This window comes from Schistocerca nitens, chromosome 7, assembly GCF_023898315.1.
Source record: "Schistocerca nitens isolate TAMUIC-IGC-003100 chromosome 7, iqSchNite1.1, whole genome shotgun sequence".
Classification (NCBI taxonomy): Eukaryota; Metazoa; Arthropoda; class Insecta; order Orthoptera; family Acrididae; genus Schistocerca; species Schistocerca nitens.
The window spans coordinates 561,874,564-561,894,813 of NC_064620.1; the positions used below are offsets into that span (position 1 = coordinate 561,874,564).

The 20,250-nt window shown below is 40.1% G+C and overlaps 1 protein-coding gene across 1 annotated transcript in view; it reads left to right on the plus strand.

The window, feature by feature from the left end:
* LOC126194913 (ribonucleoside-diphosphate reductase large subunit) overlaps positions 1-20,250 on the plus strand; it is an 87,514-nt gene that overhangs the window by 51,488 nt on the left and 15,776 nt on the right. Inside the window, exons 8-11 of the mRNA XM_049933284.1 lie at positions 13,931-14,132; positions 14,221-14,370; positions 14,585-14,806; positions 15,859-16,071. Coding sequence (XP_049789241.1) covers positions 13,931-14,132; positions 14,221-14,370; positions 14,585-14,806; positions 15,859-16,071 — 787 coding nt within the window. The remainder of the gene's footprint in view (positions 1-13,930; positions 14,133-14,220; positions 14,371-14,584; positions 14,807-15,858; positions 16,072-20,250) is intronic.

Genomic DNA, 20,250 nt, shown 5'->3' on the forward strand with positions numbered 1-20,250 from the left:
TTGAATAGGATTAGGGAGAAGAGAAGTTTGTGGCACAACTTGACTAGAAGAAGGGATCGGTTGGTGGGACATGTTCCGAGGCATCAAGGGATCACAAATTTAGCATTGGAGGGCAGCGTGGAGGGTAAAAATCATAGAGGGAGACCAAGAGATGAATATACTAAGCAGACTCAGAAGGATGTAGGTTGCAGTAAGTACTGGGAGATGAAGAAGCTTGCACAGGATAGAGTAGCATGGAGAGCTGCATCAAACCAGTCTCAGGACTGAAGACAATAACAACAACAACAACAACAACAACAACAAGGGATAATCCTCATCGACTATCTGGAAAAGGGTAAAACTATTACAGGTGCATATTATTCATCGTTATTGGACAGTTTGAAAACAGAGCTGCAAGAAAGACGCCGGCGATTGGACCACAAAAAAGTCCCTTTCCATCACGACAATGCACCAGCACACGCCTCGTCAGTTGTGGTCGCAAAGTTAATGGAAATAGGATTCCAACTCATTTCACAACCCCCCTCCATTCCCCGGACTTGGCTCCCTCGGACTACTATTTGTTCCCCAATTTGAAGAAATGGCTGGCAGGACAAAGATTTTATTCAAATGAGGAGGTGATTGCAGCAACTAATAGCTATTTTGCAGACTTGGCCAATTCCTATTATTCGGAAGGCATCAACTGTGTTGAAAAATAAAAAAGGTTTACCACAAACACGTAAGTAGTTTTTATTTTTGCACAAACTTTTCAAAAGCCCCTCATAGTGCGTGACTGAATGCTGTATGTGCACACATAAATAGTTGTAATACCAAGAGACTTCTCATTCACTGTTGCACGTTTGCTTGGGTTTGCTTCGGTGTAAAGAGGGCTTAAAAGCAGAAGGATTTTGGCTAGCTTTTGACGCACACGCACACAGAATAACATATGGCATACTTACAGTGTAAAATTAGTAATAGTTTCAAAAGTAGTTGTGCTTTTAAGAGTATAAGTGAGAGAAAAGTCTATATGTATCAGTTTAACTACAGGCGAGTTGTTTGCTCTCCCTCATTTTGCTGTACTGTTTCCATTCTAAAATTCCAATTATTATGGTAAAGATTTTTTTCTGTTGCACACAACTGAAAGATAAAATAAATATCATGTTTCTTCTACCCTAACGCAAGCCTTTTTATTTCATTTTGGATGCTTGTCAGCCATTCAAAGTACATATTTATTTAAGAAATTTATTATGTGGCTTTACAAAACTGGTAGAGCTTTGTCTAAAAAGAAAAATTCCTAGGTATTTGCGAATGAAACACCAGTGTGTTTCCATTGGTTCCAACTTTCACTGGATGAAAAATGCTAAAAGGGAAATCTAACTCTTAATGCATAAATTACATTGGTCCGGAATTAATATGTGTGGGAAACTAAAAATGTGATCTCATTTTATCATCTTCGTCATCACAAGACACTCTTTCTGAGATGGAACAAGACTGTTAACTTGTCTGGAAGAACACACATTGTGATAAAGAATGTTAAGGAATTTCACTGTAGGGGTTCATGGATTACAGCCGTATTTCACTGCTTATGAAATCTTAGGCTCATCACATAATACACTAAAATTCAGTATTGCATTGCTTTGAGTCTTGCTTCAGAGTAACTCGGTATTGGTTTATGAGCTTGCTTTCTACAAGGGTAGTCCCAAAAGTAAGGTCTCCTATTTTTTTTATAAGTACAGAACTGTTTGTGTGGCAGTTGGTCACACTGTTATGAAGAGTGCTTCATGCACTGTGTGTAAACATGCACACGCCACACTGAGGTGCTCAGTCTTGGCTTGGCAGCCGTTGAGAATGGAGCTCCCGTTGGATGTTAACGCCAAGTGCGAATTGCATGCAGTTATTCGGTTTTTGAACGCAAAGGGCACTGCACCAATTGAAATCCATCACCAATTGACGGAAGTGTATGGTGAGTCATGCATGGATGTCAAAAATGTTCGTAAGTGGTGTAGAGAGTTTACAGCTGGTCGGACTGAAATTCATGCCGAGCAAAGGAGCATGAGACTGTCAATTTCTGAGGAGACAGTGTTGGAGGTTGAGCAAAGTATGCGTGAAGATTGGCGGATCACCCAGGACGATCTCTGCACTTTGGTTCCTGAGGGTTCCCGAAGCACTGCTCACAGAATTTTAACGGAAACATTGAACTACCAGAAGGTGTGCGCAAGATAGGTGCCACGCATGCTGACTGAGGGCCACATGCAGCAATGAGTTGATGCTTCCTGTGCATTTCTTCACCGCCTTGCAGACGAACAGGACAACTTTCTGGACTCAATTGTCATGGGTGACGAAACCTGGGCATACCACTTTACACCTGAGAGCGAGCAACAATCATGCCAGTGGTGGCATCCTTCTTCACCAAAGCCGAGGAAATTCAAACACAATCTGCTGGTAAAGTCATGACAACCGTTTTTTTGGGATTGGAAAGGGGTATTGTTGGTAGACTTTATGCCCACTGGGACCACAATTAGTGCTGACAGGTACTATGAGACTGAAAAAACTCAAATGAGCAATTCAGAACCAGAGAAAAGGAATGTTGAACAAGGGTGTACACATTCTCCATGACAACACTCGCCCACACATCGCTCAGCAAACTGTTGCTCTCCTGCTGCAAGAGTTGCAGTGGAACATAATCACCCACCCACACTATAGTCCTGACTTGGCACCCAGTGACTATCACCTGTTCCCTAGGTTAAAAACATTTGGCCTGAAAGCGATTCAGCTCCGGCGACGAGGTAAAAGAAGAGGTTCATAACTTTCTGAACAGCATGGCAGCGAGCTGGTATGACATAGGCATACCAAAACTGCCACAGCGTCTACAAAAATACATAGACATAAATGGTGATTGTGTCAAAAAATAGGTAAATGTTCAAGCTGTAAACTGATGTAAACCATTGTTGAAATCAACAGGTCTATGTACTTATAAAAAAATAGGAAACCTTACATTTGGGATTACCCTCGTACATTTTAATCTGTCAGTGATGTACTGGTTAATGAAAACGTTTCCCAAAAACTGATAAAGTGATTGGAATAGTAAGATAATAACATTTGTTGTTAGTGTATTTCAAATGTCAAGGTTATTTGAATGTGCTCAACATTGTAAATAGAATGCCTATATGAGGAAAGGTAAAGACACCAGAGAAAGTGAAGGAGTATTACGAGATCTGATAAATGGAATGAACAAGTACAGAATATGAATTGAAAGTAAATTGAAGAAAGATTAAAGTAATGAGAAGTAGCAGAAATGAACAACGAAAAATGTATCATAATAGTTTATCATGAAGTAGATGAAGTTAAGGAATCCTGCTACATAGACAGCAAAATAAAGCGCGATGGACAGAGCGAGGATGAAATAAAAAGCAGACTAGCACTGGCAAAAAGGGCATTCCTGGCAAATCATTACCAAACATAGATAAAAATCTGCTCACCAAGCGGCGACAAAACACACACATAAGACTGTTATGATAGGCAAGTTTTAGAAGCCAGTAGCTCCTTCTGTCGGCAAAAGGGTTGAAGGAGAAGGAAGAAGGGTGAAGGAAAAGGACTGGAGAGGTCTAGAAAAGGGAGTAGATTTTGAAAAAGTCTCCCTGAACTGCGGGTCAGGGCACATTTACTGTATGGGATGAGAAGGAAAGAGGACAGCATCGTATGTTAGTGAAACATGGACAGTGAGAAAACTGGGAAAGAAGAAAATTGAAGCATTTGAGATTTGTTGCTACAAAAGAACATTGAAAACTAGATGGACTTGATATGGTAAGGAATGAGATGGTCTTCAGAGAATCAATGAGGAAAGCATTACATGGAAAACACTGATAAGAAGAATGCACAGGATGGTAGTACATCTGCTACAACATCATGGAATAACTTCTATGGTACTAGAGGGAGTTTTGGAAGGTGAAAACTGTAGAGGAAGACAGATTCGAATACATCTAGGAAATAATTCAGGATGTAGATTGCACGTGCTACTCTGAGAAATAATTACATAAGTATATAATAAGGAAATGTTGTGCCTTAATCAAACACAATTTTTCTTGTTTAAGTACTGAAACGGGTTTCTGACGAGTTTCTCTGTCATCAGTGAGTCCAATTATTCTCTGTTAAATAACATATAAAGAATTTATGCATTATAATATATTGATGTTTGTTGTGGTCTTCAGTCCTGAGACTGGTTTGATGCAGCTCTCCATGCTACTCCATCCTGTGCAAGCTTCATCATCTCCCAGTACCTACTGCAACCTACATCCTTCTGAATCTGCTTAGTGTATTCATCTCTTGGTCTCCCCCCTCCACACTGCCCTCCAATACTAAACTGGTGATCCCTTGATGTCTCAGAACATGTCCTACCAACCGATCCCTTCTTCTGGTCAAGTTGTGCCACAAACTCCTCTTCTCCCCAATCCTATTCAGTACCTCCTCATTAGTTATGTGATCTACCCATCTAATCTTCAGCATTCTTCTGTAGCACCACATTTCGAAAGCTTCTATTCTCTTCTTGTCCAAACTATTTACCGTCCATGTTTCACTTCCATACATGGCTACACTCCATACAAATACTTTCAGAAGTGACTTCCTGACACTTAAATCTATACTCGATGTTAACAAATTTCTCTTCTTCAGAAACGCTTTCCTTGCCATTGCCAGTCTACATTTTATATCCTCTCTACTTCGACCATCATCAGTTATTTTTCTCCCCAAATAGCAAAACTCCTTTACTACTTTAAGTGTCTCATTTCCTAATCTAATACCCTCAACATCACCCGACTTAATTCGACTACATTCCATTATTCTAGTTTTGCTTTTGTTGATGTTCATCTTATATCCTCCCTTCAAGACACCATCCATTCCGTTCAACTGCTCTTCCAAGTCCTTTGCTGTCTCTGACAGAATTACAATGTCATCGGCGAACCTCAAAGTTTTTATTTCTTCTCCATGGATTTTAATACCTACTCCAAATTTTTCTTTTGTTTCCTTTACTGCTTGCTCAATATACAGATTGAATAACATCGGGGAGAGGCTACAACCCTGTCTTACTCCCTTCCCAACCACTGCTTCCCTTTCATGTCCCTCGACTCTTAAAACTGCCATCTGGTTTCTGTACAAATCGTAAATAGCTCCCTGTATTTTACCCCTGCCACCTTAAGAATTTGAAAGAGAGTATTCCAGTCAACATTGTCAAAAGCTTTCTCTAAGTCTACAAATGCTAGAAACGTGGGTTTGCCTTTCCTTAATCTTTCTTCTAAGATAAGTCGTAAGGTCAGTATTGCCTCACGTGTTCCAGTATTTCTACGGAATCCAAACTGATCTTCCCCGAGGTCGGCTTCTACTAGTTTTTCCATTCGTCTGTAAAGAATTCGTGTTAGTATTTTGCATCTGTGGCTTATTAAACTGATTGTTTGGTAATTCTCACATCTGTCAACACCTGCTTTCTTTGGGATTGGAATTATTATATTCTTCTTGAAGTCTGAGGGTATTTCGTCGGTCTCATACATCTTGCTCACCAGATGGTAGAGTTTTGTCAGGACTGGCTCTCCCAAGGCCGTCAGTAGTTCCAATGGAATGTTGTTTACTCCGGGGGCCTTGTTTCGACTCAGGTCTTTCAGTGCTCTGTCAAACTCTTCACGCAGTATCATATCTCCCATTTCATCTTCATCTACATCCTCTTCCATTTCCATAATATTGTTCTCAAGTACATCAAGTACATAATGCCTTAATAAGTGCTGACAGAAATATTTACAGGAAAAATATATAAAATAGTATTACATATTGGTGTTCACGTGGCACGGTTATTTGCAGAAATAATTATTGCTTTCTAGTATATCATCTGCAATTAATAAGAGTTCTTCATTGCTTTGATATATAATTGGCCAAATTTTAAGCCTAATAGGAAACTGTAGATTTTTAAAATTAGTGACCATTCATTGTTTTTTGTTGTAGACACTGATTTGCTGTGTTATCCTTTGACTAGTGGTTTTTTGTAACTACTAGTTTCCGAAAAATGTGTTAAAGTACATGCTGATTGTTAATAGGGTAAATTTTTCGTATGGTTCATTTTAGGTCATACGTATTTGTGTATAAAATATAGCCAACATATTGAAATTGTATTTAAAGTTCTCTCTTAGTTCTGGAGATTTCAGATGGTATGTGTGGCGGAAGGGTCATCTGCATCATGAATAATATGGTCATGAAAATTGTCATTTTGTAAACAATTAAAGATATTGAACTTTGTAAAGTTCTAGTTTTCTGCTAGCTGTTTAAATGAGGTGTCAAAAAGTTCATCTCTTCAAGGCCTAGATATTTTGTGCGTAAAAGATGCACTGGTGTGATACTTAATTGTTAAAAAGGCTTCATTCTAATTGTGTACTAAATTTAGGACAATTCGAGAATAGAAGATGCTAGGAAGGTGAATGAGGTTTCAGTCAGATCTTACTTTCTGAATAAAACTTAAATAAAAGAATGAAAGAAATCAACCAAATACTTTGTGAAACGCTATGTCTAAAGGAAAGAAACAGAATAGAGAAATGTTTTTTGTGGCTTTGAATTATGCTTGAAATCGTACACAGCAAATGAGGGCATCAGGAATTATTTTTCTCTGTTTCATATCATACTTTTAGACAAAGCATTTCACTAAGTGTTTGACGTTTTTCCAAAAATTTTGTATGCTTTATTTATGCAGACTACTTAGATTAATCAAAACACTTGGCATTAACATCGATTACCAATAAATTAAATTTCCAGCAATCAAATATCAGTAAAATTTCATGGTTGTTCAATGTGTTTCATTAGGAATAAGAGATATACTGGGACAGATGTGTATACACTGTTTCAGATCGAGTACTTTAGCAAGACCTTAAAGATATACTTTGAGATGCAGTATAAAGAGTGTAATAAAACTTAGTACACAGAACAGGTGATAGGACTGTAGTTGAGTCAGTTACAGTGTAGCCTGTGCTGATCCCGGACCCATGATGATTCACATTACTGGGCAAAGATGCTACTGTTGCACAGCAGACACCTTGTGGGAAAGTCATTCATTTTTCTGTATTTACATTGGTCAATCATTCTTCTGCACATATTGGCTGGTGAAAGTTTTTGGTCACACAAGAGGTCAATTCATTAATGAAATAGTCGAATGTATCTCTGCTCATTGTGTATAACTGAAGAATTTGTGTAGGGATCTTCATAGTTGATATAATTATGAAATTCTCCATGAAGATCTTTCCCTCCATAAATTTCATGGAAAGCACTCCTTACTGCCATACTTTCCTAAGTAAAGCTGTCGACAGGGGATGTCAAATTGATTCCATATTTTTAGATTTCCAGAAGGCTTTCGACACCGTTCCTCACAAGCAGTCCCCTAACCAAACTGCGCGCCTGCAGAGTATCGCCTCAGTTGTGTGACTGGATTCGTGATTTCCTGTCAGAAAGGTCACAGTTCGTAGTTATAGACGAAAAGTCATCAAGTAAAACAGAAGTAATTTCCGTTGTTCCCCAAGGAAGTTTTATAGGCCCTCCATTCTTCCTGATCTATATTAATGACATAGGAGACAATCTTGAGTAGCTGTCTTAGATTGCTTGCAGATGATTCTGTCATTTAGCGTCTTGTAAAGTCATCAGGTGTTCAAAACGACTTGCAAAATGATTTAGATAAGATATCTGTATGGTGCGAAAAGTGGCAGTCGACCCTGAATAAGGAAAAATGTGAAGTTATTCACATGTGAGTAGTAAAAGAAATCAGCTAAATTTCGATTATGCGATAAGGCTGTAAATTCAACTAAATACTTAGGGATTACAATTACAAATAACCTAAATTGGAATGATCACATAGATAATATTGTGGGTAGAGCAAACCAAAGACTGTGATTCATTGGCAGAACACTTAGAAGGTGCAACAGGTCTACTAAAGAGACTGCTTACACCACGCTTGTCCGCCCTATTCTGGAGTATCGCTGTGCGTTGTGGGATCCGCATCAGGTGGGACTGGCGGATGACATTGAAAAAGTGCAAAGAAGGGCAGCTGGTTTTGTATTATCACGAAATAGGGGAGATAGTGTCATAGACATGATAGGTGAATTGGAGTGGCAATCATTAAAACAAAGGCGTTTTTCGTTGCAACGGGATCTTCTTATGAAATTTCAATCACCAGTTTTCTCCTCCGATTGCGAAAACATTCTGTAGGCACCCACCTACATAGGGAGAAATGACATTACGATAAAATTAGAGAAATCAGGGCTTGCACAGAAAAATTTAAGTGCTCGTTTTTCCCGCGTGCCGTTCAAGAGTGGAACGGTAGAGAGACAGCTTGAAGGTGGTTCGTTGAAGCCTCTGCTAGGCACTTTATTGTAAATAGCAGAGTAATCACGTAGATGTAGATGAAAGCTAATTTTATTGCCTTACTCTTGAGCTACAATATTCTGCAATTTATGGGCACCATTTTATAGACACAAATGGTTGGTTCTAGTAACTACACTATAGCAGGAGTTTATTGCCCGCATGCGGGACACTTGGGCGTACCACCTGATGCTGCCACCTGTAGCTGGAGAGTGTCACATACCTACATATCGTGCATTGTTGGTCACTTCTGTTGCTTACGTAGGACACGGCCTTAAGTTCGCAGGGTTACTTGATTCATTCCTGCTTTGTGAGAATTAGACCACCACAAGGAATCAAGACCCTATTTGTCATTCTATGCCTCGTCTCGGTTCATGAAACTTACGATTTGACGATCAGTAGCTGTAGGAAATATTTTTCCAAATTACTTATGAATGTGAATTTCATGACTGCACTTACCGTGGGTGCAAATGTGTTGTTCAGTTTTGACATATGAAAACTTGTGGCGGCTGGGACTTGAATCTGAGTTTCCCATTTATTGTGAGTGGATGTCTTAAACAGTTAGGCTATTCTGTTCATGTTTGATAGCCTGATCCAAAGCTGCCTATGTCACAGCCCATGTCCTTACGTTCTTTATGTTCATCTCGCTAAGTGGAAAGCAAGAAATGTTGCGAGCTTAAAGGGAGGCGTACATATGACTGAGATATAAGGATGTGGACTGAGACATATGGAGGTTTGGGGTGGGCTGTGAAGTGTGCACAGATAGCCAAAGTTGTTAAGTCGACTGCTTGCAATAATTGGAAAATCCAGGTTCAAGTCACGATCCAGCACAAATTTTAATATGTCGCGATTGGTTAATACATCTATATCTGTTGCAGCTGATGTCCCAAAAACTCGTATTCAGTGAATAATTTGGAATACTGTTTCGTGTAGCTGGTGGTTGTCAAATAATATATAAACAATGTAGGAAAAGATGGATTGCTACTTACCTTAAAGAAGGCCCCTTAAGTTGCAGACAGGTACAGTTAATACAGTTAAGACACTTACACAAAGCTTTTGGCCACAGCCTTCATCTGCAAAAAAGAAACGGAGAAATAACTCAGTTTGTACACACAGGCAAGCACACATGACCACCAACTGTGGCAGCTCGGGCCAGAATGTGTTTTGTGGCTCGAGCTTCCAGAGTTGGGCGAAAGCTTTGTGTAAGTTTCTTTTAATTGAGCCTGTCTGCAACTTAAAGTTCTGTTGCATACTGCTGTGTATTCACTCATTACTTCTTTGGCTTTTTGTATATGGTAAATTTCTTCTCTTGTAAGTTTCTGTGCTGTGTTTAAGAATGTTTAAGTCTGTGTTTATATCTGTTGGTCTGTTTGGTGATCAACAAATGCGGAATGACTGCCGTTACTTTAAAGTGCCCCTCTGTGTTCAGTGTATGTGATGACAGAATTTATACTTTTTGTCCAATGTAAATTGAGTTGGTGTTTTTATATGTTAGTGGTAGATTCCAGTTGTGTTGTTTCTTTGTATTAGTTGCCCTCAGTTTCTTTTGGATAGAGTTGTCTGTTTTGTAGATGATTTTCAAACCTTGTTTTTGGAATATGTTGCGTATTCTGTGAGCTGCTTTGTTTTTGTAGGTGCCATTAGTTGTTGAGGATGCTTCTTTTTTAGATGTGTTGTTTTTTCCTATGTGTTTTTGTCCTGTGTGCCAGTGGTTGTGCTCAAGTGCTAATCTGTTGACAGCATTGTGTTGGATGCATCATTGTTGTTTTAATTTTTTGGTCTAGTTTGTCTGTAATGTTTGTTTTTGTATCCATTTTCAACAACTGTTTGCTTATTTGTAGCTCATTTTCGTAGTTGTTGCCATTGAGGGGGTACTTCATTCAGTCTGTGTAGCACCTGTCTGAAACTAGCTTTGTTGTGGGTAAGGAGATGGTTAGATTTTTTTTGTTTGGTTGTGCCGGTGTGTGTGTGTGTGTGTGTGTGTGTGTGTGTGTGTGTGTGTGTGTGTGTGTGTTTTCTGAATATTGAAAATTGCTGTTGCTTATTGTGTCTGTGAATTGTGATGTCTAAGAAACTTAGCTTTTTGTCGTTTTCTGATGGTAAGGTGAATTTTATTTGTGGTGAACTTTGTTTAGGTCATTGTGGAGTTGTATATCTATGTACATCAGTGTATGTTTAACCTCTAACACATTCTTTTTGTTACTATCCATACTGTGTGCCGCGTCTATAAATTAGCATTTCTTGCCTACTTTTTTATGTGCAGATTATGTACTGCCATTTATGTGCTCTTCGTATTGCATGCTTGGAAATATTGGTACGCAGCTAGTGGTCATTGGAAGAGGTTCACTCCACAGTTAACTCTTGTTTTGCTTGTGGCTGTGTTTGTTAATGTGAAAAATACCAGTGGCACCATGGTTCATAAACCATGAGTTTCCCTCCCCTGTAATGTGCTGACTAAGTCAGCTCAAATATCTGAGAAAAGTAGGGTCATTCCACACCCAATTGGACCATGCCCAGTAAAGCATTCAAACCAGCCATGGGTTGGTGTAAACTTCGTTATCAGATAAAGCAAAATTGCTGAAGCAGTTATTTTGAAAAGGCAATATTTCTGTGATTACAAAGAAGATCGGATTGAATGGCCAATGGAAGAGCATCATAGGGACATTGAAAAAGCTGAACCGGCAGATGGCTTGAAGATACACTGATGGAACTGGAAGAAGTATTTGTATCTGATACAGTGGGAAATATCTTTGCCCTGTATTCAGTGGTTCGCAGAGTACTGACGTTAATTAACATTTATTGCAGAAGTATTTTATGGAGGTGTTGATGTACAGCATTAATGAATGTTAGGAACTGCTTTATGCAATACACAGCTGTATCAGTATATTTTATTAGAGACCATCGATTTCGGTCTAGGATCAGACGATCTTTGGTTCCCCAATGATTTTGTGATCCTAGACCAAAATCTGTTGTATGTAATAAAATCTACATATACAGCTGTGTGTTGAATAATGCAGTTCTTAATTTAACATTTGTTATTCCATCCTGAGTAACTCACTTCTCTCACTAACATTTTACCAAATATGGTGATGAAATGGTTAAGATACAGGGTTTACATTCCAGTGGAGTGGTGCTTAGGGCATTCCCTAAGCATCAAAGTTTAGGTTGTCTATGGGGTCTTGAATTAAGCTGCATATCTGGATGATTCTTTTGAAACAGATGTCTGATTTCCGTATCTGTCCTTCTGGAATTCAAGCTTTTGTTTCATCTCCAGTGGCCACATCAGTGCGACATTTAACCATATCTCCTTTACTTGTGCTATTAGCCTCCAAATTTTAGAATTTTATACAGGGCTGCCTTCAGCAATGCAGCATGTAAAAACTTTATAGAATTGTAAATAATGGCCAACCAGTTGCAGAGTTGAAAAGATTTACTAACCCTTTATCATAATATTTCAACAAATACAATAAAACCATGGTTTAATGACTCTCTCGTTAACCAAATATTTCTTCGTTAAATAGGGGTTGTCCATAAAAGGGGGTTTTGTCAGAATACACAGGAGGAGTGACTCAGCATTGTAATTAAACCACATTTAGGTGATGATATACCACAGCCTGCCTTTGTGGAACAATTTAACACAGTGTATTGTGTTAATAGCATTTTCATGTTTTGGAATCACCAGAGGTTTAATAGTGGCATCAACTTTTCCCTCCATAACTATTTAGTTTACATGCAGTAGCTCATCGTCCTTTCTTCTTCTTCTTCTTCTTCTTCTTCTTCTTCTTCTTCTACCTCTGCGGCATTTTTCTCCGTTCGCAGAATAGGATTTCGCAGGAAGTAAATCATAAATGATGCCAGTTTCATCAGCATTCAAAATGTATCTCGGCTCACAGACCTTATTAATCGTGGAAATGTTATGTTCTTCCAGTAGTTTACACTTCCTGTGACAAGGGCCTCACTTTCTCCTCTTATACTTTGAAAAGACAGATTGTCGTCTTTTAAAATGATTAACCAGCCTTTCGACGCACTGAAATTTTCACTGTCAATCTTCAGAGTGATTTCATGTGCTTTCTCTTGCAGTATGTTTTCACTTATAGGAATGCTTTTTCCACATCATTGAATGTAGACATATGAAATTTGTTCCCTTTCGGAGCCACAGAAATCATTAGCTTAGGGATTTAAGAACGCTTCCTTGTTTTTGAATATGCAACACATGTAGATGAGGCAAAATTGTATTTCATCGCCGTGTCTGAAAGATTTACGTTACGATTGTGATCAATATCACAGACAATTGTCAGCGTTTACTGAATTGTAAGTTTCCTGTGTTTGCAGCCCAGAACTTCACAAAAGTAAAACTGATAACTCACCACTTCAGCGAACATACAATTACACGTTTCTCGCTTCATAGATACAGTAAGGCAACATAAGATCACGTGACTTGAGTCGCATGGAAATTGATTTCATTTCAACGCCTGTGCTGATATTGCTACAAGGGAAGTTGAGTTGTTATTGACTACGATCTAGGTACATCGGAAATACGGAAGAGTCCGATCCCGCCCGTCTGCTTTGACCCATGACGTCACAAATATGGCGGAAACAAAAACAAACACACACACTTTCCACAAGAAGCCTAATGACACTAACGGGACAAGTGCGGGAAATGGGATGTTTTGGGTGGGGGGCAAACTAAATATAAACAAATTTAGACGCCTTGTGTAGCTACAACGTGTAAGTGAAGACAGCCATGCATGAATACCCACCCACCTCCCCAGGGGTCGTAACCCCTGCAACCCATAGAAGATAAAGATGCTTCAGTAGCTGATTAGTGTTTTTTTTTTGTCTTCAAAAAAAAAAAAAATCTCACGGGATAGAACGAACAGATCAGAAAGATAAATATAATAAACTAAAACAGAAATTGGAGGAAACAGATAATTAAAATAAGTAATAAGTGTTTTTAAATTAAAAAAAAAAAATCTCACGAGATAGAACAAACAGATCAGAAAAGTAAATAAAATAAGATAAAACAGAACTGGAGACTGCCACACTCAAACCAAACTCCGCGCCGTCATGACGTCACACACGACAACACCCTTACGTCACGGGTCAAAGCCGACGCGTGGGATCGGACGCTTCTGTCGACCCGGTACATCGACTGATTTACTCTATTACCATTTTTGCATCATATAACCTGTGTGAAATGGAAAGAAATTAGAAACTCATTTGAACACATTAGGATTTACATGAAAACTGTATGTCAGTTTGCAAAATGTTTCATGATTTTTCCTTAAAAGTGGATTTTTTTCTCAAAGTGAGGTTCGTCAAGAGCACGGAGAAGTAACATTGTTCTTATGAGAGTTTCGCTGGGATGGTTGGAAATATTCGTTAAAAGCAGGTTCATTAATTCGAAGTTTTACTATGTAAATTTGTATTCTTCTCAAAGGAAATGGACTCGTGGAACCACACATTTACAAAGTCCCCCCTCCCTCCCCTCCCCCTTCCCCCCAACTGTTAAATTTAGCAAAGTGTTGATATTACTTTGTGACATTTTTAACATACCATCTAATATAACTTACAGATATGAAGCTGAAGGAAGATATGTACGCAAAGTGAGGGCTCAGCAATTGTGGTATGCTATTATAGAGTCACAAGTGGAAACAGGGACACCTTACATGTTGTACAAGGATGCCTGCAACCGAAAGTCTAATCAACAAAATCTGGGTACAATAAAATCCAGCAACCTGTGTACGGAGATTATTGAGTACACATCACCAACAGAGGTAAATATCGTGGTTTCATAATTATTTCATAGGTCTCATTGTGGAATGTTGTTGGAAATTGTTAACTATATGCACCATGTATTTTCAGATTGCTGTATGTAACCTTGCATCCATAGCTGTCAATATGTTTGTGAAACCTGATAAGACGTATGATTTTGACAAGCTGAAAGAAGTCTCAAAAATTGTGACCAAAAATTTAAATAAAATAATTGAAGTCAATTTTTATCCTGTACCAGAGGTAAGTTGATTAATTTTTTGTGTTGTGCTCGCTTAATTTCAAATCCTGTTGCTAATATTCCATCAAGTAAACATATAGTTGTGAAGGGTGTACTTCATGCAGTTCTGTGAAGAAAGGAAACAGATTTTGAATTTGGGCATGTCTGTATTAAGTTCGATGAGACAGTGAGTTAAGATAAGCGTGCATCTGATAATTCTTGATACTTTCATTTCAGGCAAGGACGTCAAACATGCGACATCGTCCTATTGGTATTGGTGTTCAGGGCCTTGCAGATGCATTTATTCTAATGAGATATCCTTTTGAGAGTGAAGAGGCTCAGAAGTTAAATATCCAGATATTTGAAACTATCTACTATGGAGCTCTAGAAGCAAGCTGTGAACTGGCAGAGACCTTGGGTGCTTATGAGACTTACGAAGGAAGTCCTGTCAGCAAAGGGGTAAGTAAGTGTGAGATCACGATAAAACAGCCAGTTATATTTTTTTCTATTTAAAATGTGGCGCCCACTAAAAAGTAGGACTTTAAATAGCTGTTTGTCAACCAAATAAAAATTGGTGTTTGGGGGGGGGGGGGGTGACAATAGAATTGCGTGTGAGCTCTTTGTGATTAACATTCTTCGTAATTTAAGCATGTTCTCACTGCTTAGGTCACATATAGTGACTAGAGTGTATTTTTAAAGACATTGAAATTAAATCAGTATGTGTTAGTTGCATGTACACTCTTTTGACAATGAATGGGGTTATTTCATAAAGAAACAAGGTCACTGAACTTTCAGGAGAATCAGCCAGATTTATGCTTTCCTTCATTATTTTATATGATCACTGGCATGAGTTATTTGAAATAGCTGTGGTTGACTGCACACATGACACTTGCCTTATCTGAGCTTGCTTTACCCCAAATGACTGTGTTTGTGTTGAGATATTGAACAGTTATCTTCCTAGTTTCTACATTTTTTAGAGACTAGTTTTTTAAACTTCACTGTGTAACTTAACAGTGATAGTGAAGGTTTGAAGTCCAAAATGCATCTGAAGGGATAAATAGGTAAAATTGTAGAAGAAATATTTCAAACTATTTCTTCTTATAGTTCCATTTATTGTTAACCCCCACCCTCCAATAATGTGCCCAAGTGACCCACACTTCCTTTGTATTCTGCCTCAGCCTGTCTCTATTTCCCTATTACTTCTGTCATGGAAGGAAATAATACCTCTGAAAGCTAGGATGTGTCGTCACTTTAATTTTATGTCTCTGTTTGCCTCCTGTAGGTAAGAACGGACCATTGATTCTGTCCCATAATTTTAGTTTTATCAATTGAATTTTCAGTTCGGTAAAATTAATACCCTCCATTGTAAAGTTGCTGAGAATGTGGAATGTTACTTGTAACAACATCGCATACTCAGAAGTCATATTAAAACTACGTATTTTGTCCATCATAGTATTAGAGCTTGTGTTTGCAACTGTGAATACTAAAGTTTTGGTAATTGTTTTTTACAGATTTTGCAGTATGATATGTGGGATGTTAAACCTACATCACTTTGGAATTGGGCTGCTCTCAAGGAAAAAATTGCAGCCCATGGTGTCCGCAACTCTCTCTTGTTGGCACCTATGCCAACTGCATCAACTGCCCAAATTCTTGGAAACAATGAGTCGTTTGAGCCATATACCAGCAATATCTATACACGTCGTGTTTTGTCTGGAGAATTTCAGGTATGACAGATGTGTTTTGCGTGTACAATTTTTAGAGATCTGTAAGTAAGACACTTTTTTTTTTTTTTTTTTTTTTTTTTATACTTCCTCATTGTTGTAAGATTGGTGTCCTTTCATGACCCTTTCCATGTGCAGAATTTAAAGATAAAGTTGCACGGAGCCAGGTCAGGAAAGTAAGTGCGTGGAGCAGTGGAACAGTGCCATTTTCAGCCGAAAGCTATCTTAACAGGGATGGATGCATGTGCAGGTGCGCTGTCGTAGTGGAAGAGCCAGTCTCCTGTGTGCCGCACTGTTTCTTTCTCTCTTCTTCTTCTTTTCCCACTGTTACGCAATCTACTTAAAACTGCCAAATAAAAGGTTTAATTGGCAGTCTGACCAGGAGGAACGAACTTTGAGTAAACTATGCCCTTGGCATCAGAAAAGCAAATCAACATTGTTTTTGGCGTTTGATTTGACAAGACATTTTTTGGGACGGGGTGATGATGACATTTTCCATTGCCTTTACTGTTGCTTTGTTTCTGGGTCTCAACCATAGCACCATGACTCATCACCACTAATGACCTATGACAAATCTGGATCAGTTTCAAGCTGTTGCTTCAAAGTATGACATGTTTCAACTTGATGTGCCTTTTGGTTATCGGTCAGAACCCAAGGAACAAATATTCCGTTATAATTCGTTGAACCGAGCTCCCAAGATAATCCACTAATCTCTAACAATTCATCAGTTGTCTGTCGGGAACTGTGAGTGCAAGCTCTGCAATTTTTTCAATATTTTCATCGATTCAGGTAGTTCATAGATGTCCAGAACGAGATTTGTCATCAGTTGGTAAGTCAGCATTTTTAAATTGAGCAAACCACTCGTAAACTTGAGTTTTCCCTGTAGTGTCATCTTAGTAAGCTGTTTTCAACATTAAAGCAATTTCAGCAATATTTTTACCAAGTAGAAAACAAAATTTCACAGCTGCATGTTGTTGACTTAAACTTGCCATCATAAAAAACGAAACAAGAACCAAACAGTGCTAGCAAAAACAATCACTGCATATGAACGGAACAAGCCAGATTGACATCATAGGTGGCACTGAACTGACGGTGAGTTGTGCTATACACGGCTAGTAGCAGAAATGCCTACTACACAAGCTCCACCCATGGCAATGTAGAGATTGTGGACATCTGTCGCACTCGAATGCTCCTTGGGCCTTGACCCTCATCTGTATCAGCTGCGAGGAGCGCTATTCCCCGGTTCACTGGAGTGCAGTGTCTTCCAAAGAGAAGAGGAAAGAAAATCCAAGAGTACAAGACTCCTGACTAGAAAATCCAATCCTACAAAACACGTGACCGACTCTTATATCAAGATGCCAAGTAAAATATTGATTTCTGTACATCCTACATGTATGATGATATGCTGCAGCTATGACATCATCCTCTCTTAACGACTCTAGCCTTGCCGTCTGTGTCCTGTACGCCAGGTCCTTGGGGCCACTCGACTAGATCCACTCTCCTGGTGGTTGGGGGCCCGCCTCTCTTGCTTCTCCCACACATGGTCCTCTGGTGGTTGGGGACCCTCATCCTACTGCTTCCCCCACACCCCCTTTGGGGCTGCTGACTCTGCACCCATTGTGATTGTCTGTCCCCAACCCCCGGCATCGCTCTCTCCAGCATATCTTACCAGGAAGGGATCCCTTGGGATGCACCCTTCCCAGGAATGGGTCCCATGGGACACTCCCTTCCCAGGAATCTGGTGATCTGTGGTTGAGTCATTGTGTATTAGCGCCATTTTTCTCGATTCCAGTGGCAGCAGGTGGCTATGAGGCGTGACCTGCCTCCTTGGTCCTTTCGTGCATTCCAACCTCACCTCCCCCCCACCCCCCACCCTCTTCACCAACTGGCTGAGATACGTTGTCTCTCATGTGTTTCCCCTGAGTTCCATCGCCCTCCAGGAAACGCTGTTCCCACCAATGCGGACCTACCCATCATGGCTATCAGGGCTATTTTAAGAACAGTGCTGAATGTTGGGTGTTGTTTGCGTGTATGTTCTGGACTCTGTCTACAGTGAACATGTGCCACTCAATATGACACTGGAGGCTGTGGATATTCATGTGGCTCCGAAAGCTTGCCTAATTACGACCCTCTTTTAGGTGTGTGTTCTGCTGTACTTGGTGAGTAGATTTTTTATGTACCCAATTAAATTACTTTGTCAAAAGTTGTTTTCATTGTTATAATAGCCCAAGTGATCATTGTCAGATTGTTTTGGCCCTCCCTTGATGTCACTTGCCTGGGTGTCCACCCCAGTAGGCTCTCAGCAAAGCTGATTGAGATGCCTTTGCCTCTATCATTGCTATTAGCATCCCACCAGGTGCGGAGGTACCAGTGAGGCTGTCCAGAGTGCAACTGCAGCCACTCTATCGGCAGCTGACTTAGAGGTCCCCTGCTCCTCAGGACCTCTCTGACAGAAGACTTGTTGGACCTCTGAAATTGCTGTGGCTATTAGAGATCTCAGAGGGACTCTTCAGTGCCATAGACAACATCTGTTGATGGAGCACCTCATTGCCTTTAAATGGCCCTGTGCCCAGGTCGTCCACCACTTCATAAAACAAACAAGAATACTGGGAATGGTATGTTGTTACCATTGGAAATAGTACCAATCCCTCAGGTTTAGGCAAAGATTAGACACCTCTGTGGACACCAGTTCCCCACAGGTGTATCTGGCAGTTTTCACTGAGGTTGATCCACTGCTGAAAATTTGATCTGCCTGGAGTCTATCTGGTCAGCTTTGCCCTTTATGAAAACCTTGTCGCTTTTTCTTGTCGAGAACTTCTTGTTACACTGTACATTCAAGATGGTGCTTCCCACAGTACCCCACGTATAAAAGAGAATGGGGTACCGCATGACTCAGTATTGAGGGTGTCCCTTTTACTAGTGGCTTTAAACAGTCTAGCGCAGCTGTAGGCTCTACAGCATCACCCTTCCTGTATGCTGATGATTTTTGCATTTACTATTGCTCCTGAATTGTGGGTGTTGCTGAATGCTTACTGCAGGGTGCCATACAAAAAGCGCAATCCTGGGCTCTCGCCCATGGGTTCTGGTTTTCTGTCGCCAAGACATGCGTCATGCACTTCAGTCGCCATCTTACTCCATCCCCAACCAGAACACTACCTCGACTACCAATTGCTCAGTGTGGTGGGGCCTTACCACTCTTTCGGACTGGTCTTCAGTGCTCTCTTGATGTGCCTTCCTCGTCTTTACCAACTTCAGCAAAGGTGCTAGTTACAACTTAATACCCTTCATACCCTTAATACCCTTGTGCCTCAGTAACATCATCTGGGGTGCAGATTGCTCTACACTCTTTCTGCTCCACAAACTCTGATCCTGTTCCATCTTGATTACTGGAGTCTGACGCATGGCTTGACATAATGTTCAGTTTGTCAGAGAGCTGAACCAAATACACCATTGTGGGATCCGACTTGCAACAGGTGTCTCTTAGAACAGCTCTGTGAATATCCTACTTGCAGAAGCTGGGATCCCATCCTACGGATCAGATGCCAACACTGCTGTTCATCTGTGTGATACTTACTCCCTGCTCCAATGAGCATCTGAACTACCGTGTCCTTTTTCATAGTGGTGAGATCCACCTCCAACAACAGAGGCCCAGGGCTGGAATCAAGCTTACAGTTTACATACAGGCTCCTTGCTCTGAATTCAAGCTACCATCATTGTTGCATCTTATTAAGAAACAGTCATGTACACCCCATGGTGTGTACTCTGTTCTCAGATCTGCCTTGACGTATCCTTTGAACTGAAAGACTTGATGCCATTGTCTTCTACCAACTTTCCCTGTCTGTGCTTGATGCATTTCTTAGTTTGGACGTAGTTTACACTGATGGCTCCACTGTTGACAGACAAGCTGATTTTGCCTCCACGCATGCAGGGCACAGTGAACTACATTCCCTGCCAAATGAATGCAGTGTATTCACTCTAGAATTGGTGAGCATAGTTCAAACCCTCAGCCACGTCCATTCTTGCATTGATGAGATGTTCTTAATCAGCAGTGACTCCCTGAGTAGTCTTCAGGCTGTTGACCAGTGCTACCATCGACACCCATTGGTTGCGACTAACCAGTACCTTCTTTGTGACCTCATCAGCAGCTCGAGGGATTGGAAGGGTGTCTTGTCACCTGCTCCG